General features: G+C 45.5%; 1 protein-coding gene across 4 annotated transcripts in view; it reads left to right on the top strand.

Moving 5' to 3' along the window:
* Positions 1–2,583: 2,583 nt before the first annotated feature.
* MTA1 (metastasis associated 1) overlaps positions 2,584–22,832 on the top strand; it is an 81,074-nt gene continuing 60,825 nt past the window's right edge. For 2 of the 4 annotated variants that reach the window (XM_065673908.1, XM_065673909.1), the window contains exons 1-3: positions 2,584–2,777; positions 18,353–18,420; positions 20,794–20,887. In XM_065673908.1, coding sequence (XP_065529980.1) covers positions 2,750–2,777; positions 18,353–18,420; positions 20,794–20,887 — 190 coding nt within the window. In that variant the 5' untranslated portion in view covers positions 2,584–2,749. The remainder of the gene's footprint in view (positions 2,778–18,352; positions 18,421–20,793; positions 20,888–22,832) is intronic. The other 2 variants (XM_065673907.1, XM_065673906.1) reach the window with 2 other exon arrangements.

The raw sequence follows: 22,832 nt of genomic DNA, 5'->3' as shown, positions 1-22,832 counted from the left end.
CCCTAACTATTCTATGATTCTATGACTTCAGCAGGGACAGCACCAAAAGCCATGGAGAGTGCCTGGCTGCTGGCATGATGGGGGCTGTGGGACTGCTAGGGGAGACAAGTGTGTGTGTGAAGGCTGTTTGGGCTGTGTATTTTTGCACAGGTGAACTTGCACTGAGGGCCCAGCTGTGTGGAAGAGGTGCAGCCTGAGCTCTGCCTGTTAGACCCCATGGAGGAGCCTTTCTTGGCATCGGAAGCAGGGTGCAAGCAGAGGGGACCAGGGTGGTTAGAAGGCTTGGGTGGTGGAGGGAGAGCAGGGGAGCAGTCCTGCATCACTGAGGAGCATACAGAAGCAATCCACACGAAGCCAAAAGGCCTGGTGGGGAGCATGGGCGCACTCCCCTGTTTTCTGGAAGGGAGAAATCAGAGCTGGGTGGAGCAAGCATGGTTCAGGGCTGGGGTGTGCCAGGTCGCATGGGATGGGACAACAAAGCCTCCCTCACAGGTGTGCTGGGACAAACCCATTCCTGCAGGCAGCCTTGGACTGCGCTCTCAAAGCAATGGTGTCTGTCTTTTGCAGGTCTTGGCTTTTCCCAGCAGAGGTGCACCTTTGCTGGCACAAGAGGTCTCAGATGCAAGCGATGCCCTGTCAGGATGCACCAGAAGTCCTGGAAGACTGGGTTTGCCGCAGTGGGAGCCGGTAGCACCTGTGGGAATGCAGTTTGGTGGTGGGAGACGGGGTGTTGCAAGTGCCTGTTCTTTCCCAGGCTGTGGCAGGTGCTGCCATCTCCCTTTCCTCCCATTGCTCAACGCCCCAGCAGTGCCCACAGCCATTGCTTAACCTGGCGGAGGAACAGCAGGGGAGTTCCAGCATGTTTTTGTTCCTATCATTTAAAACACAACTTAGCATCTGGAAAGAGCAGTCAGTGCCATGTGACCATCCACTTCTTCATGTGCAACTGCCGAGTGCTCCATGATGTGACTAATATTCACTCTGGACAATATTTCTGTGTCCTACTGAATTGTTTCCTGCTCTGCAGAACGGCCGCAGCAGTAGCCTGGGGAGAGCCGGCCCTTGTGTCCTGAGGCATCCCTGACAGCAGCGCCAGCTCTGAGAGGAAGAATTATGACAGCAGTACCCCCCAGCGCACCAAACATTTTTGGCTGACCGGTGTTCACTCCCGCAAATGCTTTCCTCGCTTGGCTGTGCTCCTTGCACATATTACAAACATGAAGACAGAGCCCAGTGCCCTACTGGCATCCAAGGACTGACAGAGATCTGGGGCTTGGTTGGGTGTTTTTCCTCTTTCTAGAGCACAAAGTGAATTTTAACAAAAATACATCAAGTCTATGTATTTTAGGAGATGCCAAGGTTTGGGATGGTCTTGTACGGCTGTTTCAGGGTGTTATAAGAAGCTGGGTTGAGAGCACAAGCAGTGGCCATGCCTAGCCCTGGTCAAGAGTATGACTACACCGTTAGCCACTTAACTCCAGCAAAGAGTTTCGTAACATATTATTTAGCCATCATGACCTGTCTGAGGAGGGGCCCTGTGCTGACATCTGGCTCAGGCAACACCAGGTCATTCTCCAGTTCTGCGCTGGAGCTGAGGAGCAAGAGCAGCCATCCTGCTGTGCCCAAGAGGCCGGCAGCACCCCAGGTCTGCTTGTGCTGGCTATTGAAGGTGTAGGTTGTTGTTGGGGTGTGAGCTGGCTGTGGGTGTACACAAGGATGGCTGTGTCCATGGAGTGGCCTGTTCCTGCCTGGGGTAGTGACGGCCTGTGATGGCTCAGTGTGCATGAGGAAGACTGCGTGTGAGCGAGGACAGGCTAGGACTGTAGAGGTACTGTCTGTACATGGAGGCTGTGTGTGGAGACAGGCGGTGTGTGCGCAAGAAGGGCTTTGAGAAGTGGCAGATGTGTGTGTGTGCGGAGGGCTGTGTGTGAGTGAAGGAGCGTGTGCGGAGGGCTGTGTGTGAGTGAAGGAGTGTGTGCGGAGGGCTGTGTGTGAGTGAAGGAGTGTGTGCGGAGGGCTGTGTGTGAGTGAAGGAGTGTGTGCAGAGGGCTGTGTGTGAGTGAAGGAGCGTGTGCGGAGGGCTGTGTGTGAGTGAAGGAGTGTGTGCGGAGGGCTGTGGGTACAGTCAGGTCCGTGTGTAGCGCCCTGTGTGTGGACAGATGCATGAGCACAGGTGCTGCCTGGGCGCGTGTCAGGCTCTACCTGGGGACAGGCCCCGTGTGTGTGTGTGTGCGTGAGGAGGGCTCAGCCTGTGTGGCGAGGGGAGAGCTGTGGCGGAGGGCTGTGTCAGGGCAGCCGCTGCGTGCGCCTGTGAGAGCAGTCGGTGTGTGTGTGTGCCTGTGTGTGTGTGTGCCTGTGTGTCTGTGCGTGTGTGTGCCTGTGCGTGTGTCTGTGTGCGGACTGGCTCTGCTCGCCCGCAGGCCCCGTCCCCTCCCGCCGGGCGCAGGCCTCGGAGCACCGCCCTCACCCGCTGCGGGCTGGGCGGTGGGGCCGGCTCCGGCTCCTTCCCCCTCCCTCCCTCCCTCCCTCCCGCCGCCGGGCCCCTCTCAGCCCGGGCCCGCCGCCCCGCCCTCCGCCTCCCTCCCTCTCTCCCTCCCTCCTTGTCGGCCGGGCGGCAGCCGGCGCGGCCCCTTTAATTCCCCCGCTCCCCTCCCCCGCCCGGCCGCCTCAGCCTCCATTTTCCAGCGGATCCGGCACCTGGAGGCGGCGGCGGGAGCGGCCCGCGCCCCGCACCGGCCCCGTCCCGGGCATGGCCGCCAACATGTACCGGGTCGGAGGTAAGCGCCCACGGGGCTCCGGCCCGGCCCGGCCCGGCCCGGCCCCGCCGCGCCTCCCTCCCCTCGTTCGCTCCCGCGTGCGAGCGGCGCCTCGGGGGCCCGGCGGGCCGCGGCGGCGGGGCAGGCCCGGGGCGGGGCGGCGGCAGGCCGGGGTTCAAACGGCAGCTGGGCCGGGCCGGGGCGCAGGGGCAGCGCGGGAGGGAGGGGGCTGTAGCACGGCGCGGAGCCTCCCGAGGGGCGGGCGGTGCGGGGCAGGGGCCTGGTGGGCTGCGGGGCTGCCTGGAGTGGGGTTAAACGGGGTGAAGGGCTGCCGCGGGGAGCCCTTGTGCGGACTGTGGGGCGAGGAGCAGGGCGGGACGCGCCGTGCGTTTAGGGGGATGCGTGGTGCAGAGGGGGAGGCCGAGGTGAGCGGTGAGGAGCAGCCGTGGGGGGCCGTGTGAGGGTGCGGGGAGATGGGGCACGCACGGCGCGGGGCTGAGGCTGCGGGGGGGGCTCGGGCAGACCCGGGCCCAGGGCATGGTGAGGTGGGTTAGTGGAGCTGGGGCGGTGCGGGACAGCAAGGGCCGAGAGGCCGCTGGGAAGCGGCGTCGGGACGGGCACAGGGATGGGGCCTGGGGTGTAGGGGCTATTTCTGTGGGGGTCATGCGAGGTTGGGGGGTGGGGACCAAGGAGGAGTTGCTGAGATGAGGAGCACAAAGATGGGCAGAGACCGCTGTTAGAGCAGGGGACTGGTGTGAGGCACGTCCTGTAGATCTTGGCCTCCTCTTCCGCACTTGCTGTTTTGTTGTATGCTTTCTCATTAGTCTTCTATTCAGGGTTGCTCTCCTGTCTAGATGTCCTTTGTTTAGACTCACGTGAAGAGAAAGGAGAGGCAACAGGCTTTGGAACTGTGTTTTATGAAATATAAACTGAGCGTGGTCTGGCATGAATTTGTGCTCGGCCATTTTCCTTCATAAAAGCTGTTCTGTGGAGCTTCCTTCTCCCCAGCATGGTAGGATGTGCGGGAAGATGTTTCTGTGGGCTTCTCTCCTCTTCAAAATGCCCTGTTTCTTGTGGAGTTCTGTAAAGCCAGCATAAAGTAAACAAGGAAAAAAATCCAGCAAAGGTGGCCAAGCCATCCTGTCTGGCTGCTCTCCATCAACAACTTTCCGCTCTTTGGGCCTACCCTTACTTTGTGCTCTGAAAAATACCACTTCTTTTGTCATGCTTGTACTTTTTTTCTGGTTGTACTTGGTTTTCATCGAGGAATAAGGTGTGCCTCTTGGCTGTCCTGGCTTTGTTTCCTGGGTTGCTACAAGCTGAACGTATGCGCGTAGAGTTATGTTGGGTTGGAGGTGTTGAGAGTAGAAAGACGAAGGTCAAGATGAGTTATGAAAATTTACAGCTTGGTTCCTCATGTGACTGGTAAAGAGAGTTGTTTCCTGGAAATTGCTGTTTGGCATTTAACGTTATAGGTGCCCGTCTTGCGTGGAATGTCATCTCTAGTATTTTACATGGCAAAATCCGTACTGCGCACCCCATGGGTGGTGGGAAGGGTCCTCTGGAGATCACTAGGCTGACCTTCTGCTAGAAGCTTGCCCATCATAGCAGTGTTCAGGGCTGTGTCTAGCCTGGTTCTGAGTATCTCGTAAGAACGGCGATGCCGCGTTTTGAGTCCTGCCCAGTGTTTGGCCATGCTTATGGCAAATATTTGTTTCTCTGGATTTCCTCATGTTCCAGCTGGTGTCCCTTATCCCTCATTCTATCCCTGCACATTTTTGAGAGGAGCCTGGCCCAGTCTGCACAACACCTCCGACTCGGTAATTGCAGACAGCAGTAACATCTCCCTTAAGTCTTCTCTTTCCCAGACTGAACTAACCTTCCTCTGCCTTTCGTTGAGCATCCCATGCTCCAGCACTGACTGCCTCTGTGGCGTCTGCTGGCCTTCTTCCTATATGTCACTTTTGCTGGGGAGCCCAAGTTGCACCCAGATCTCCAATGGTCTTAGGAGTGCTCATCAGAGGGGCAGGATCCGTCCCCTCACCCTCCTGGTTGCACTCATGCTAACACAGCAATTTGGCCGCCCTCATTGCAAGGGTGGGCTGCTGGCTCCTGGGCAATTTGTTGTTCTACTAAGTGCCTTCCTACAGAGATGCTACACCAACAGCATGTACCATCGTAGGGAGTTACCCCGCTCCAGATGTGAGGCTCTGCGCTAGCTGTAGTTGAAGTTCCTGAGGTTTTTGTCAGCCCGTTTTCCAGCTTGTCAAAGCCTCTCTGAATAGTAGCCCACCCTCCAACATGTAGTATGCCTTCCCAGGTCCCCAGACTTGTAGACAGTGTACTCTTGTCTCTATCCAGGTAATTAAAAAACTTCTAAGCAGGGCTGGCCCCAGTATTGATCCATGTTGGGTACCTTTCATAACCAGAGGGATGCCATTAGTAACCAGCAGTCAGGTGAAGGTTGTGGTGGCTGATTACAGTCCTTCGAGCCTGGCATTCCTGACAGTTTTTCTGCCACCTTTATTATCCCATTATCCAGGCCACACCTCAGCACTTTGGTTCGAAGAATGCAATGGGAGGCACTGGCATGGTCTTTTACAAGAAGTCAAGGTGTCCAACATCCCCTGCTCTCCCCTCAGCCCAGAGCCAGTCTTTTTATCCTGACAGGGGAGTCAAGTTAGTCAGGTGTGATTTGCCTTTGGTATATCCGTTTTGTCTTGTCTCAGGCACCTTCTTGTCCTTCCTGTACTTGGAAAAGGTGTCCAAGATTTGCTCAGTAACCTTTCTGGGCAGAGGGCAAGGCAGCTGGCTAATAGCCAGGGTTACAGTGCTCCGTTATTGTACATATGGATGAAGTCTTGATTTGACATATTACCAAGATCAACATATGGATGCATGCAGCTGTTTCTCTATTAGAGCTCTGTTCAGTCTGAGCCAGAGGAGTTTGTATTATTGAATTGTTTCTGACCTCTAGTGCTGGTATGTCCCACTAACGGTTTTGTGCACTGAAGTTGTGTGTGAACTCCAGGGCAGGATTAAATCCTGAATGGGATTTGTGCATAGTCATTTCATACACTTCCCACTGGAAGACAAACATTCAGCAGATAATCTGTTATTATTCTTGTGGCTGCCGAATCGCGTTGTATGAACTCCAGGCCTAACAGCTGCCAAAAGCAGCTTGCTCACAATGGATCAATAATGCTTTTAGAGGTATGTGTTGACTCAGAAAAGATGGTCGTTGCTTTTGGCCCAATCATGAACATCATGAGTATTTGTTTTCAGAAGCCAGAAGGTGGATTGCACTAGTCTGAGAAAGACTGATTTTAAATGCATAGTTGACAGCTCTTCCAGAGGACATGGAGTGTCTTTCTCTCTTTTAATGTTGTCATTCCTAGATAGAGGAGCTGAGGAGCCTGCACTATGGGGGCCAAAGGTGGCATGCAAGTCTTCTCCTTTGTGTTGTGTAGCAGAGTGAGCGTGTTCAGGGAAGTTAGGAGCTGCCACTTGAACTGTTGTTAAGCCTCTGGGGGTAAGTTGACTGGTGGCATTGAGTTGCTTAGAGAAAGCAATGGTTCTCCTGCAAGGTTTCAACTGGTACATTTCTGATGGGGAGAGGGTTGGTTTCCAATACAAACTGGACTCATAACCTGCACAGTTCATGGGGCGTGAAACTGGTTTTAAATGTGCAAGGAAGATGCCAGGTATCAAATTCCAAAATGCAGTATGGTATCTTACTCATTGTCCAGAAGGAAATCCTGGAGTTGCCTGCCTCCAGTGTAGCAGAAATGAAGATTTTCTTAACAGCTGCTCTACAGCCATGAAATAAATGGCAGCGTGATGAGAGTGGGCTGCTTTTGCTTGGAAGGAGCCATGGTGGGCTGGCCTGCCGCTTCATAGAGCGGCCTGGCAGTCTGCACAATCACAGACCGTATGGGAGTGTTGGATAAACACCAGATCTGAGAAGCTTGGGACCTCTGAGCTGGAATTTGGGGCCTCTGATGAAAAAATGTATGTGGGAGAGAGATGTTCATTGTTCTAGCTAGTGCCAGGCTCCCCTTTCAGGAGTGTGCTGTGTCAGCTGCCTGGAGGAGAACAGGTCATCTCCTATCAAGAGACTTTCCAACAGCTATTCTGTCTCCACCTTCTCTGGGAGAGTTTAATTGTACCATGAGTACTTCTTTAGTGGCAGTAATTGATTGAGCCCCACTGCAAGTTTGTGCCCCTATGGCATTCCCCTGATTCAGTGAAACAATGATTTTTGCATTTCCATCATGCACCAATTTGAGGAACTTACATTTTTCCACCTTCCCTCCTCCTCACTCTTTGTTTTTTCCTGGATTATTTTTAATCTGCATCAGCTACCCGATCTGGTTCACTGTGGGACTGTGTGAACAGCTGAATGGGCTCAGTGGGAGTTCTGGGAACAAGGGGATGGGAAAGAAAGGAGAGGAAGGATGGAGGAAGAACTACTGAAGCCAGCACTTTTGCTAAGACAAGTGTCAGTTTATGCTTTTAGATGAAAAGCCTCTTACATGTTCTTGACTTGTAAGAGTTACCCTCTTGTTTGGGAGCGTTCTCAGCTACAAAATTATCACAGCTTTTGAATCTGGTATACTTAATGTATATGGCATTAGGAGATGTGATCACAGGTCAGTCGTGCACATATGTATTAGCTGCATCTAACATGTTTAAAGCAGATGAAAGGACCCCACAGTGCCTGGCACGGGCACCTAATATTTCCAGCAGCGTTCTTCCAGTGCCCTGGAGACTGAAGCTCCACAACTTACTTGGTGGTGTTATTCTAGCTGACTGGATTAGATCTGGTGTCTGTGTTCCTGTGTGTGCTGCAGTCATACTTCTCATTGCAGCGTAGCCAGCCCCAGAGTTTTTAAGAATGGCAGAATGACATCACCTCTCTGTTGCTACAGGGTGTTATTAATGTGCAGCTGAAGACCACGATTTGACCTGCCCTCATCCCGTTACATATCCCCTTTTGGCATCCAGACTGTCATGGCAGCATAGGTCTCTTGTCGTCCGAACTGCTGCCAGAGGACTGTGAGCAGATGGGTGCATTGGCCCTCTTGGCATCACAGTGATGTCAACAACAGTCTTCTCTGCTTTTCCTGATGAACTGAGGTACAGACTTTCTAAGGAAGCTCACATGGAAGCATGTTGTTGAGTCCAGATCTGGAGCCTGTAATTCAGATTATTTAACTTCAGGGCATGTGTAAACCCTTCTCCTGTCTCCTTGCTTTGTTATCAGGGTGGATGTATTTTGGGTTGGAAGAGGGGGTACCTTGGGATAATTCTGTTTTGGTTGTGTTTGGTGGTAATGTTTTTTTATTAGTAGTACCTTTTTGTTGTTAACTTTCAGCTGAAGAGCAGTATTTGAAGGTAAGCTGAGCTGAGAGTGAGTTTGGTGGAGAGAGGTATTAAATAACCAGTAAAGGTAATAAAAATGAGAGTTTATTCTTGCAACTTACTAATACGTTTATGTAGTCATTTGCCCTAGTAAATTTAGGACAACTTTTAGCTTATCATCTTTCAGCAACAGCCAGGCAGTGGGTTTCTTAATCTTTTCCTTTCATTGTTTATAGTTACGCAAGTTTATCTTCTTGTGTTTTACAGTTTTCCTTTCCTTCCCCCTCTCCTCTGTATTAGACCTCTTCAGCATTCATTAGTCTTTAATTGGGAAATGCTGCATAGTGGGGAGTGTGTTGTCAGCCAGCTCAGATGTGTTTGGGGGCTAGACCTGTAACTATGGTATTGATGCACATTCTGTGGATTTGTAATAGCTCTCAAGCTGTTTGCAGCTGGCAAAATGGAGAGAAAGCACTAAACTTGCTTCTGCCAGAGGCAGGAAAGGGTGGTGCTCACCTGGTGCCTCGTCTCACTTTCCTTGGCTGCCTCTTTGGCCACATTGGCGTCACTGGCCCTTTAGAAGGTCCGCTGAGCAATGGGGACAGTTTTCTGCTGGGTTAGTAAGTTTAAACAGTTTCCTGTGCCAGGTTGGCTGGTGGGAGGGCTGGGATAGGGGCACAGCCTGCACTGCGCGCGGGGTCTGGCAGTGGTTTGGTGGGCCTGCACCCTGTTGGCAGCCTTCGGAGCCCAGCCAGTCATCTTTGTGTGTTTTGCTTTTCAGTGATGGTGAATAAAAGACACTTGACAAGAAATTGTGGAAAAGGGACTTTTAAACTCTTTAAGGATCTTCTTTCGTTTAACTAGTGAGATTTTTGGGTGAATGGGAGAGATTGTCCTTTCACTAGTTGTTTTTCTGGCAACTTCTGATGTATAAACATCCTAACTTTAAATAACTATAGAGTCTTAATCTCTCTTGAAAGTATGGATATGAACTGTTGGAGGTCACCTCCTCCTAGTTCTGCACATCTTCTGGCAACAAGTCATCTGTTAAGTCAGTGTTATTTCTACACCAAGCAAGGAGTTTTTACACCACATCTTACTGCTTTGCAAGATCATTATTTTTTAAATCCTCAAATAGGTAAGTTACCAAGCCTCCAGCTGCTTTGCCTGCATTTCCTATGAGGTTTAGATAACTGGAACTGTTAGGAAAGGTGCTCTTATAAGATATTACAGTTCTAGGTCTTTATTATCTCCGAGCTCGCCGCTGTAGATATAATACACAAAGAAGCCCTGCTTCAGAGTGTTTCTTAGAGTCTGTTATGATTCTTCCTCTCCCCTTTACTTGTAAAACCAAATTTAGAAGAACCAGTGCAGGACCTCCAAAGCACCAGTGAAGCCTTCAGGCAGTGTGGCCCAGCCCAGAAAGAAGCATGCACATGTTCTCCTTTTCCAGTTCTTTGGCTGGATCATCTTTAGGAAGGAGAAGTATTCCTGAGGCAATTTTTACTTGACATTGATCAATGAAGTAAAGCGAAGAAGTTCGTTGGCAGCTTTAAAGTGAGTTTGCAAGTGAAAGCAAAAATGTAGGCTTCTCCAGTCTTTTACACGTGTGCTACTCGCAAGCTGTTTAGCATTCCTAGCACCTTGGGTTTCACAGCTCTGGTGCTGTGCGGTGCCAGATCACCATCCTGATCTGTGGCAAATGTGGCCCATGGTAGTGTTTCTGTTAAATTGCTCATGATGTGCTCTGGTTAATTTGGGGACTTCATGCCTTTATGCAAGATGTAGGAGGACAGACGATACTTGACTAAGCATAAAGTTAGTGTGTTGTGAGCAGATGATGCCTGATTTAGCACAGAGCTTGTCCTTACAGAGTTAAGTTGTCAACATCTGAGCAGATTTGAACCAGCCAAGTGAGACTGTTTCTGTGGATGTTTCTTTAGGTAGAGGTGTAGATGTAAGGTGCGCTTGCTCGCAGGCACTGGTTACTGTCCCACATTGTTTCCTTAGCTGGGCTTACACAGCTCAGTGTGGTTGTGCAGTGAAGCACATCAGGGAAGTGGTTTGGTTGGGAGACAGTTTTTTGACCGGGGTGTGTTCCTAATCAGGTTTCCCACGTGTGCGCCCGTCTCCTCCATCCACGGAGAAGATGTCACAACTTGAGGGGGTGGTATGAGAGGGCGGGGGATGAATCAGCCTCACTGGCACTCTTGTTTGAAGAAACATCTGCAAAACTATGGCAGGAGTTTATACTTCATCCGTGTTTTACATTGTGAAGTCATGATGGTTTTGATCTGGCACTGAAACCCCAGACTCTGGACTTAATATACTGTCATGCCATGGCCCAAGAAGTTAATTCACATTGACTAGTGAAGTGGAACATTGTACTTAAACCAACCAGCCCAAAGGAAAAAAAAAGCAAACCAACTTTTCTGTTGTTGTTTAGTTTGTTCTGCAACTCTTTGAGGTATTTGCAGGGAACATGAAACTGGTTTCTTGTCATCTTCGATGTTGCCTGGATATCTTGTGGAAAAATGTTTTTCTTATCTGTCCTTAGCAATGAGAATTGCAATAGAACAGGCTGTTCTCTTGGCTGCTAGAGAAGACTATTAGGGTGCAGTCTGAGATTATTCCTCCCCTATGTCTGTTCCTTCTCACCCCCGTGATTTAAGAAGTTCTCTTCTTACCAGTTTCTCTGTCTGCTCAAGTGTTTCTGTGTTTCTTCTGTAAATTAGACAATCCTGGTCGTCCCTTAGAGCCCACCTTACGGGAAAGGTTTTTGTTTTTTTAAGAACTGTATGGACTGTTTCCATGGGCTGGTTCATGGTATTGTCCCACAAGGAGTTGTGCTGGTGCAGCTGAGATTATGTATACTCACAACTTTGCTACTGCACAAAATGTTTGTGTAGCTGCATTCTTGGGAGTTGAAGAGCTGTGTGTTGAGAGGTCTTTGAATCATGCTTGGATAGCTCATGTAAAGCAGAGAATAAAAAAATGGTTCTCCAGGAGTATTTCTTTTATGCTTGTCCTACAGGAAGCTTGAGGGAGGTGACTTAGTGAACCTGAAGGGTCAGAGCCACATACAAATGTGCCTCAGTTACAGCTGAGGTATTGGGAGTGGATTAATTGAAATGGGTTTCCTTGTACTGCGATATAATTGATTTCTAGCGGTAGAATTGCTTCTTTTTCCTCAGGGTAGTACTTTGGAAGCTTAATTTTGTTTCCAGGATTCTCACAAATTCTCTTTTCAAGTCTTGTTTGTACACAGTCTCCCTACCTTTCGTTTAAGCTGGCATCACTAATAACAGTTCAGTGTGGCATAGTTCTTGTCTAAGAAGAGTGACCCATGCAGTACAGCTGACACCCATCACCTCTTCTTCACAAGAACAAGCAGGTTACTGTTCTTTAGTTTTTCCACAGATCTTCTGCAACTGAAAACAGCTGACAGGGCTGTGAGGAACAGAAATAAGGATGTTGAACTTGTGTAAAATTCATGTTTTCTTCCATGGGGTGGTTCTTCCCTTTCTCTTCCAACTCCTTTGTAATTTTACACTTTTACTGGGAAAGATACCGTATGTATGAACGCAGTGCCTCATCCAGAGCTGAGATCTTGACTCCCTAGATTGTTGCTGCTAGGCAGAATACCTGCCTTCTTCCCCAGCATACATGAGAGCATACTTGGTCATAATAAGTCAGATAGGAAGTTAATCGAGCCCAAGACCTGCCTTGAACAGAACTGACAAAAGAGGTGTTGGGAGGTTCATAAGAAAGCAAGCTCTTTTGATAATCCCCCCAAACACTGTGGGATCTCCAGTGATTTGCTTTAAAACCTAGTCTGTTAATTGTTTCTGAAGTGGGAACCATTTCATATCTCTAACTGTCTGTCTTACTGTCTCACTTTCTCTTGTAGTTGTAGTATCTATGTTTTTAAGATAGGGAACAGCGTTCAGAACTTAATTATCTTTGAGACTTCTGTCCCTCTGTGAAATGTTTTAAACAAAGGGTTCAGGCGTTAATAGGGAAGAACTAATGGGTGGATAATGGAGTTGCATAAACCTTGTTTCACTAAGAATCAGGAAGAAAAATTATATGAGGTAGCTGGACAGGAATTTTTCTTCCCCCTTTGACATGACAGAAAACAAAGAACAGAAGACCTTTGGGAAGTTCCAAATCACTTAATGTTTCAGAGTTTAAACTGAGTCAAGCAGCTGTTAGGTTGCCCAAGCAAACTGCATGTCATTAACTTAGATGGGGTTTTTTTGCTCCAGAAGGGTAAGGAATATTTCTTAGCTTGAGTAGAGTTCTGTGTGGTAGACCTTTGAGGTTTTGTTTATAACCATTGCAGGTTATTCATAGATTTGGTGTGGCATTTTTGTTTTGTTGTTTTGGTTTAGTAGGTTTTTCTTGTAGTATCTGTTCCTACATGAGTAGAGCTTACAGTGATGAAAGTTTGTATCAGCATTTTTGTAGGTCTGTAGTCCTGTTACGTGGGCCTTGCTGTGAGTTGCTTCGACTTCAGGGCTGTGGTTTGGGGAATACTGAACCTGGATTTTTGGAGGCAAGTCAGAAAATGATATGTAGGTTTCATCTCAAAACAGCCAAGTTGTATTGGCTGCCCCTTTCTAGGTACAAGTTCTATACATTTGCAAGAAAATAAAATCTGAACATTTTGTTTACCATGTGAACGTGTAGATAATCCTTGATCAAGGAAAAAGAGCAGAGCTAGCTTGAATTAACTGAGGTACCTCAACCTGCCCTCACAAAATTTTAATGGTGGTTTGCTGCTAACTGCTGGAGATTTCTGCAGGAGACAGTGCTTGCTTTTGCCATGTCCCTCACTAAGTGGCTATAGGTATTGCAGATGCTGTGTGCTTGGCTTGTTCATTTCCACTCCTTTTTTAAGGAGCTGAGTGGCGGTAGGGGTGTGTTGCCCATAGCACAGCAAGCTGAGGACAGGACAGTATGTATCTTGTCTGTACAGTAGCCACAGATACTGCTGTCTGGTAAATACAAGTTGAACTTGTGCTGACAGTCTGTTTTTAATACCTTTGATCTGTGAAATTGTAAATACCTGGTTCATGTATACCACCAGGTGTATTGGACCACATAGCAACAGAAACAACTGTTCCAGTTTTGCATTTCTGGTAATGAAAATACTGTGCTGGTAAGGCTTGCTTTCTTGAAATTCTATCTGTTCCGTAGCTAAACATTTCATCAGGTGACATCTGCTGTGGGTGGTGGTGTGCTTCAAACAGCCAGAAGGCAATGGAACCTGGGTCTGCCAGGTGAGAGTGCTTGACTTGTAGGCTTAAAACAGTGTAACCCCTCCAGCTTCCTTTTACACAAGAACATAGATCAGGAGGGATTGTATTATCCAAAATGTAAAGTGATTGACAGATTCAGGACCAAGCTACTGAATAATTTGAAAACTGGAGCTTACTGAAAGAAGCTGGCCCAGAGTTGAATTGGAAACCCAGAGTATGAGGAGACATGTATTTCCCATAAGAGAAGTCATAAAGTAGGCAGGTCATCTTAAGTCTATGCACTCTCTTGATGCTCATCTTTAATTCAGGGCAGCAGCTTTGTGGTTTGGGCAGGGGAAATATTTGCAACTGTGAAGTTCCTTCTTTATCACGTCTGGAAATGCACATTCTGCCCACCAGTGGTAGTGAGCATGGGAAGGAGAAGGCTTCAGCCTTCCTTGTTTCCCAGGTACATCTGTAGACTGCTGTATGCACTGCGTGCAACTTTCTGCAGGTAAGGTGGGGAGTATTCAGCACGGTTGGTCCTCAGCACTTGTAGCTTGAAAGGCAGATGTAAGTTGGGAAGGATAAAAATACTTTTGGGCATTTTTGCAGCTTGATTGCCTAAAAGCCCATAAGGTTATTAGGTAGCTCAGACATGTCTAATCTTCTGAACATATGACCTCTAGACAGTGTTCTTTCTTTTGCGGTACCCCCTCCTGATTTTCTTTTCCATGGACCGAAGTAGACTTAATCAACAGCTTGAAGAGGGCAGAAGGGGAAGCTTTTTTGCAGTGATGTCTTAAAAGGATATGAGAGCAAAAAGAAAGTTTGTTTACTGCTAATTGAGAACAATAGTTTTACCACCTTTGTGGAAAATTTCTGTAAGCTGTCATTCTGTTGCAAGTATGCTCCTTTCTGTGTGTTCCAGCAGTTCAGTACCTGTGTAATACAGCATCACTTTCTAGTAAGTTATGTGTTTTTTTCAACTTTAGGAAAAAAATATTATGAGATATAAAGGGTTTTGGGGTAGATTTATGTATGGAGGTACTTTTACTCTATAGTAGTGTAGGCAAAAGGAAGAAAAACATCTTGAGTTTTAGTCAGAAGGTTATGATATGTGTGATGATCCCTACTATCTTATGGTATTGCCATGATCCTCAGTCATTGTTTTAGCCTTATCACAGATAATTCTGTAGTGTGCATGAGTGATGCTGTTAATTACAGTGATGTGGATGCATGGCTGATTAAGTCAGGGACTGTGAGTTTAAGCTGCAAGCTGTTGTGAAGGTATAGGATTGAATTGCCAGCCTGAGCCAACCCTTTGTTCAGGCAGTTTGGTGGTAAGGGGTGAGCTTCATGTGTTTTATGGTGGTTGTGGTTTGTAAGGACACACACTGTGCTTGTGGGCTGCGGAGTGGATAGGCTAGTCCTTTTCTTCAGTTGTGTAAGTAGGAAAGCAAATAAATTAGCAAGGATTGCCAGTTGAAGGGTCTGACTTGGTTTGCTTGCTATGAGGCTCTACTTTTCTGTCCCTAGACCTTGTATTTCGTTTTAGTGTACTCTTTCCTTCCTGTTCTGTGGCAGGAGCTGAGATGGGTTTCTTCCTGTTGTTTAGAGGTCTGTTAACTTTGTCTCTTTCCCTATCCTCTGTTTTAGCCTAGGGCACAAAGACTCAGGCACTTGTGCACATACAGGATGTCCCCCATTGTAAATTGGATTGCTGGGACACTGTAGAGGGTTTCTGTTACCCAGCTGCTTCTGTAGGCAGTTGTAGCTACTGTCCTTAAAGCAAAAGTAATAGTATTAGCTGGGTAGGCATTATGAGAAGGATGCTGTTCCATGATACGGGGAGGAAGCTGGAGATGAAGGGGAACTGCAGCTCATGGGGAAAGGAGGTATTTTGGAGTGTAGGGGTCAGTGAAGCATGGTTTAGGCATCCTTTAAACCTGGTGTGCAGGAAACCAACCTTCATGTTTTTTGTTTCTTCTGGAATAATTTGAAGAGTGCTCTTCCCTGCTAAGGCATCATTTTGGAAAGTGGTTTGTTGAACTTGAAATTTCCTTGTTACATGTGTGGAACAGTGAGTAATTCAAGCATTTCTCTGTGCAGGGTAGCATTTTAATTTTAGTTGAAGTATTTAAAATCTCTATGAAAAATGCAAATTACTCCCCTCTGATCTGCTCGCATTCTGGTTTATGTGATTTGCAGGGCACTCTGCATTACTTGCAGAGAGGAAGAAACCCTTTTCCAGGTAATTTGAGTAATGGGAAATAGGTCTTCATTAGTTGCATAGCTACTGGTGATACGCTTAACATAGTTGTGGCATTAGTCTGAAACGTGGATGAGATGTACTAGGCTGTGCGTTTGTGACATGATGAAGTCATCAGGCATTGGTCTAAGTATGCACCTCCACACTGTCATGTGTCAGCTCTTGAAGCATCCCGTGGGACAGCTTCAGTTCTGCAGTGAGCAGTTGGCTGTTTTGTGTGAGCTTTGTTTGCAGTTGCTGATCACAGAATGCAGGTTTGGGGATGTTCCTCTGCTGAGCAAAACAAATGTTTTGGGGGGTTTATTATTCAAAACTGTTGGATGCCACCGTGAGCTGTTCTTTGGAAACCATTCATCTGTGATAAGCTTTCTTTAAATCCATGCCAGATTCTACAATCAATAAGTGTTACATGAAAAATGGATTTGATGTTCCCTTGGGGTAGAAAATGTGTCTGTGAGAATATATGCACATATATGCATGCAAAAAAAGCTCTCAGTCACCTGAAATCCATAGAATTAACAAGATTGTATTTTCAGGGAAGAGATTGACATTTCCTTTTAATTTTTAGTCACAGTGTTCACAAATATAAGATTTTTGCATCAGTCTCATCCAAACTACCTGAGGTGGGGGTTAGCAGGTTGTCTTGGGAGTAATGAGAGGGCTGGAGGGAAAGAACTCATCCTTTCTTCAGGTGGTGGAGCCTTGAGAAGTCGCCAGTGAGCATGGAGGTACCTCAGAGCTTCCACATCCTCCACTGCATTGCCTTTGTTGTGTCATGGATGGTTCTGTTGTGGGGGAAAAAGATATCCCTAAAGCTCTGCTGATCTGTAAATTGCTTAATGCCCGTCATTGTTGTTTCAGTCAGCAGTTGTTGTTGCTGGTGCTGCACAATATCTGTTTGGTTTCGGGACTTCCGGTAGAGTTGGTCATAGTAATGTTGAGCCTGTTGTTTTCCATGTTGTGCTTGGGAGTGAAAATTTAGGACCTGGTTACTTGGGTTATTTAACCATTTCCAGTAACTTTGTTATCTACAAAGCAGATGTCCAATCTGAATTCCTTAGATGAGACCATTTTCCAGTCTAAAGCCTGCAGGGAAGTGACATTTAGAAAGACCCAACTCTGGGAGTTGGGAAGGAAGTTGTGGAGTCGCTCACATGCATGTTAGTGCGCGTGAAGATGGCTGATGATCAGTCTGAGAAGTGTGGAGCACTGAATGCACAAAAATTATATATATATATAAAATAGTGTTTCTATGCTTTATTAGCCCTGGTTACAGTATGCATCGTTAGATGACTCCAGGTGTGCACTGTTTGAGGATTGGCATCACACAGAGCCTTGTCACTCACAACTTCAAGGTCGTGTTGAGGCTTCAGTGCAAGGTGTCCTTGCAACTTGTGGCACATGACATAGGTTTTGGGAAGACAAGAGCTTTCAAGCTTTTTTATCACTCTTGGGATTGTATCCCCTGGGATTCTCAACTGGTGACCTGTCTCCCAAGGCGCGCCAGCCTTGTTGGGGGAACATGAAGACACCTGAGTTGTTGGCAGGTCGTGCAAGCTGCAGTTTCTGCTGTGTCACTGGGCCCGCAGTCCCTGTTGTGCTCTTGGGTCTCACATAGCGGATAGCTTGGCGTGTTAACTCCAGGGACACCTGTAGATAACAGGAGCTAAAGCAGTAGTCTTAGAAGATCCGTGTCAGGAGCTTGAGCAGCTTGACCTGAGGAATTTGAAGGGCTTCTGCAGGATGTGAAGGATGAATGCTCTGATACTTCCCTGGACACCTTGAGGATAAGAGGGGAATGGTTAACTCATGGTGCAGCTCTTCAGGAGCATTTGCTTCCTTTGAGCTGGGGAGATGGTAAGAATATCTCTGATACTGACTGCCCTTTTAACAAGCATTTTGAGATTTAAGCTAACAGTGTCAGTAGTTGTCTCTGTTTACAGAAGGGGAGCACTGCTAAAAACCCATTCATTGTTGGAGCATCATGCTAATGTCTTGTCTTCATTGCAGAAGATTATCTGAGTCATGCCCGGGGACTGTGGGTCCTTCCACTACCTTCTGACTCCAAACAATAATGGGCTGGGAAATCTGAAGGGAAATAGTCTTGATTTTAGTAAATAGTCTTGAAGGAATGGTTGTTAGATCTGTATGCAAGGTCAGCACCCGAGGGTGTGTGGCTGCAGCAGGGAGGTGAACTCGGCCCTCTTTTTTTGCCTCATTTAAGGCTTAGGGTTTGGCTTCTGGAGTAAGTGTAAAAGACCAGGAAGTAGAGAGAAAGATAAAGGAGAAAGAAAGAATGAAACTGTTTGTACTCTTAGTAAATGGACAATATGTGTAAAATGTGTAATATGTGTTGGAGTGGAAAAGGAAAGAAGAGGAAGCAAGTAAAGACAGCAGTGTGATAGAAGTGGAAACAATCTGATTGGGGAGAGAATGAAGATCATATGATTTGCTTTCAGGGCTGATGGTAGAGCATCGTATTTTTTTTCCCCTGAAAGTGAGTTTATTGCCTCCAGATTGCACTAATAAATGTTCCTTATACTGGTGTGGGGGTTTTATTTCCTTTATTAAAATCCTGGATTTGGTAGGAACATTTGAAATACTGGTTGTGCCAAGAAATGAATTTGCCGTGATGTCTCTAACAGGTATGCATGGGAGGTTTTGATTCAATTTTTTTAGCAGTTCATATTGTAAAGAGCTTTTTTTCTTTTTGTCAGATTATGTCTACTTTGAGAATTCTTCAAGTAACCCGTATTTGATACGAAGAATAGAAGAGCTCAATAAGGTAAACAAGTTCTTCCTTCAAGTCTTTGAAGTTAATTGAATTTATGATCTGTTTGATTTGATTAAAATCAAACCAATTCTTTAGCAGTTCTCTGGTAATTAGGAGCTTAAAAATACTTTTGTTCTAATAGTTTTCTGGAATGCTTTGAGACCTGTTGGATTGTTCTCCTTTGGTATGAAAGGACTGCATGTCAGTGGTAGGTCATTCTCAAGGTGGTTATGCCCACCTGTAGGGCAGGATATTTCTGCAGTTCTTCAATCCTGTGCCAGGATCATGTGATACAAAGATAATAGTTTGCCTAGAGGATGGAGAGTTTTGTAATTTGATCTTTCTTGGGGAGGCTTGTTCAACAGGAAAGTTGGGAGCTATTGTCTGCTTCCTCAGACTTTGCTGGTTGTCTTTGGGCCAGTGTATCATTTCATCTGCCAAATTTCCTTTTTATTGTATCTAAAAGGGAAGCATGGTAGCTTGTGTGTGGGAAGCCAGCTGATGTCCTCGATGCTGAAATTTTACCTATACAAGGGGTGGGGGAGAGCGTTCTGAAGTTGTTAGCTGTGTTCTAAACATGCTGCTTTCTCAGGTTTAGTACCAGTGTGCCCACTGCAGTCTCTCTGCGCCCCCAAAGGAATATGACATCGCTGGTTTGGATTTAAATTTAAATTAACTGGCTAAAATTAGATCTTTTTCTTCAGCCACCAGTGATGGAAAACCAGGTCTTTCCAAACCAGCTATTTGGAATTGAAAAGGCATCAATATAATGACAAAGAAAGAATGTGAAGGCTAGGATATCGTTGTAGCCCCTGCTTTTTATTGGAGGTCTTTTGCAGAAATACTTTTGTCTCTCCTCCATTAATGAAGTGAGATCAAGTTCTTAGAATGTTCCCAGTGGATCCGTAGCCATGAGGGTATCGGTAGCTGTATTCCACCAGTTACAGGGTGCTGACCACTTTCTAGGAACGAGTTGTTTTCTGCTGTGCTTTCCCTCTTCATTCTTCCCCCCTTTGAAAAAAAACTTTCAGCCTGGGCCTCTCATCTGTGTGCAGCTCTTGCTTGAGCTGTAGTTTCCCTGATTCGTGCTTTGAAGTAAAGCTTTCAGGTTGAAGTGAATTGTGTATCTTGAGTTGCCTTTTTTTTTCCCTGAGTGTAAATGAAGTTCGGGCAGTTAAATGAAATACAGAATTCTACAATGTAGCTATCTGTAGTTTAGCAAGATGGCTCCTGCCTTTCTGTTTTAGTTCCTCAAAATTCGAAACTTCTGAATTATTTAGCAGAAAAGGGTAGAAGTTCCTCAGGCTCTGTACCAAAAACTGTTAGGCTGCAAGGACAAATATTTGTGTCGATTGTTGGGGTGTTTGTTTTTGTGTGTGCTTGTTTGTTGGGGTTTGTTTTGGGATTTTTTTCTCCCTTTCCTTTCTTTGTGCTAGGAAAACCAATAGTATAAAAGATGAAACATTTCCTCCATTCACATCTTAGCCACAAGCTGCTCATTTATGAAGCTGAGCAGGCTCATGGTTTTCAAGGCCCCTTCAGTAGTACCATACAACTCCTTGAAGTTACATTGTAATTATTTGTGGATTTATTTTAGAGGCAGTAGATTGGCTGTTACACACCAGTAGGTACATTTTCCCCAGAGTTTGTATAAATGCACTTTCACAATTCGGCAGGTGCCATCTTACAAGTGATTGATGATCACATTTTAAGAGCTTTAAGAAAAAAATCCCAAACCTTTGAAAAATTCAGCCCTTTTTGTATGTTGTCAGTGGTTTACAGTTTATTTCCTGGTGCAGCTTCCTTGGCTCTCCTTTTTGAATGTTTTTTTGTGTTGGTCATTGTTTAGCTCACCAGTGCTGTCAGAGAGAAAAAAACCTTTTGTGAAGGTAATAATGGCTGAGTTCTTTTGCTTTCCTACTGTCCAACAGAGTTTGGAGAACAGCCTGAATGTGAATTCTGTTGTTACGTTTCTCAGCTGTTTTTATTAGGATTTTAAAAATGCTTTTGAGTTCTACTTAATGTAGGTATTACCTGAAAAGTACCAAAGTGACATGTAAATATGTTGTAACTGCAGGTAAGTGGTATTTCTTGCCCCTTGAAACATCTGTAACTGAAATATCTGTAACTGCTGAACATGGTGATCCCACAGAAACAATTAGGAGGAAAAGGCCAAACTTTGTTTCCCTACCCTGGAATGGATTACACCAGAGTCTCTGTGTTGTTAGGCTAAGTGTGTGCAGCTGGAGGGTACTAGAAGGTAGAAGGTACAAGAGCTGTGTAGCTCTTGTAACAAAATTCCACATTATGTCTGATATTTGTCGTTTGGTGCACATACAGTTCAGTCCTTGATTTGTGCTCAATTTTTCTCTTTTCCTGTTTCAGACTGCCAATGGAAATGTGGAAGCAAAGGTGGTATGCTTCTACAGAAGAAGAGACATATCAAGTACACTGATTGTATTGGCAGACAAACATGCAAGTAAGCTTGTTTGTGTTCAGATTTCTTCTACGCAAAATTGCCAAACTTGAATAGAACTTTAATGTTATAATTACAAGTGTCAGTATTATTATTCTTAAATGTCCTTATTAATCTCAGACAGGACATAGATTTTCAGTTAGGGCTGAATAAAATCATCCTACTTGCTTCACAGAAGTAAATTTCTTAATTTTGGGGATGAGAAGATGTATTCTCCCTGTCTCATATATTACTTCTAATTATTTGGTTTGATTAGTAGATTGAAAAAGAAATAAAGCAAACAACTTCCCATAAAAACCAGCTCACACTTTTTTTATGAGTAGATAGACTGATCATAGGAAACCAACTTGAAACTTGGATAACAGAAATTCTCTTTAAATTCCAGCATTAATAATATTTTTTGTAGTGACACAGCTATCGTCTGAACATGCTCAGGATACAGACTTTAAAAGCACTGAATTTCAGGACATGATTCCAGTATTTTGAATATTTTAAGTCCTTTTGTTAGGAAAAAAGAATGGCTGTGTTGAGAGGAGACTTGAAAACTTTTTTTGAATGCTGTAGCTACTTAAAAATTAATTAAAAAGCATGAAATTGAACTGTTATAAAATTCAGGGAGCTGTTCATGCTACCTTGCATCAGCCCCCCTTGCCTGTGTGCCATGTAACTAATTTCTTGATTTTTGTTATTTCTTAGGATATTTTGTTAACTTAGGTTAGCATTTACTCCTCTTCTGAGGAGATCAAAAACGTGTGAGATACCCTGCTAAGTAGAGATGGAAACTTAGTTCTCAACAGAAACTTAGTGTTACGATTCTCTTTCAGTTATAGAAACAGTTTTAAAATGCTAGAAAGTTCATGCAAAAAATAGTTCTGTGTCAGTACAGATTAGATGCTTGCCTATATAAATCTGTAAGACAATATACTGCAAGAAAAATTTGGATGGTTTTAAAAAAAACCCCACAAATTCCACCCCCAGCCTCCCCACCCCCAATAGCTAAGCAGCTGCTGTAGATCTGTACATTATAAATTAGAAAGGATGAGAGCGGGGCACACTAGCTGGCTCTCATGGAGAGTATCTGTCTTCAGAGAAGAAATAGTGACTTTGGGCAGTTGATCTGGGGTGCTTCCAGCCCATTTGACTCCACTTTAGTTGCTGGTGAGAATTAGATTTAGTTTCATTACACCTTCCTCTGTCAGTTCATCTCTTTTGTTCCATCCTTGCAAAATGATGGATATAGTACTAACAAAACAGTTATGAAACCAGACATGTTTAAAGGGAGAAAAAGACTAAGCAGGTGGAGTTACTAAACTGTTTTTACTTACAAATAGTGGAGTTCAGATTGCTTAAAATTTAGCGAAAAGCATGGACAACCATATCAAGCCGTGTAATTCAAGGCACATGCATTAATGAAAAAGAAGCAATCAGATCTTGGCATATCAATATTATGACTTGGCTGCCAAGCAGCATTGTTTTTTTAGTATGTTTCTTGGTGTGTCAATAGACTGTGATATATATGTAATGGAGATCTACATAGCTGGACTGTATGGACATTGATTAAATCGGATACTCTGTTTTAACAATATTGTGTCTTGCTGTGTTCTCAGTGCTGTAGTGCCATTGAGGAAAGCATGCAGCAAAACTAGACCCTTGTTGATAAATTCCGATGTCTTGTGTTGTAGTTTCAAGTCCAAATAAGTCACTCCATTGCAACCATACCATAGGAAAAATGTCACATGGCACTGAGATGAGATTTGGCTATGTTGCAGAACTGTGGTAGCAAAGCTTTTTTGGTATCTCTTCAGTGCACAGTGCTAGTTTTATCAGAGCTAGTTTTATCAGAGAATACTGAAGCTGAGTAGGAGCTTCACCATAAACATGACTATTGATTCCTTCATTGTGTCTCACTTCACTAGATTTAGTAAAGGAAGCAGGTAGGAATGATTCA

The sequence above is a fragment of the Lathamus discolor genome, chromosome 3 (genome assembly GCF_037157495.1).
Source record: "Lathamus discolor isolate bLatDis1 chromosome 3, bLatDis1.hap1, whole genome shotgun sequence".
Classification (NCBI taxonomy): domain Eukaryota; kingdom Metazoa; phylum Chordata; class Aves; order Psittaciformes; family Psittacidae; genus Lathamus; species Lathamus discolor.
Note: the sequence above shows the minus strand (reverse complement) of the source record. Positions and strands in the feature narration are given on the sequence as shown.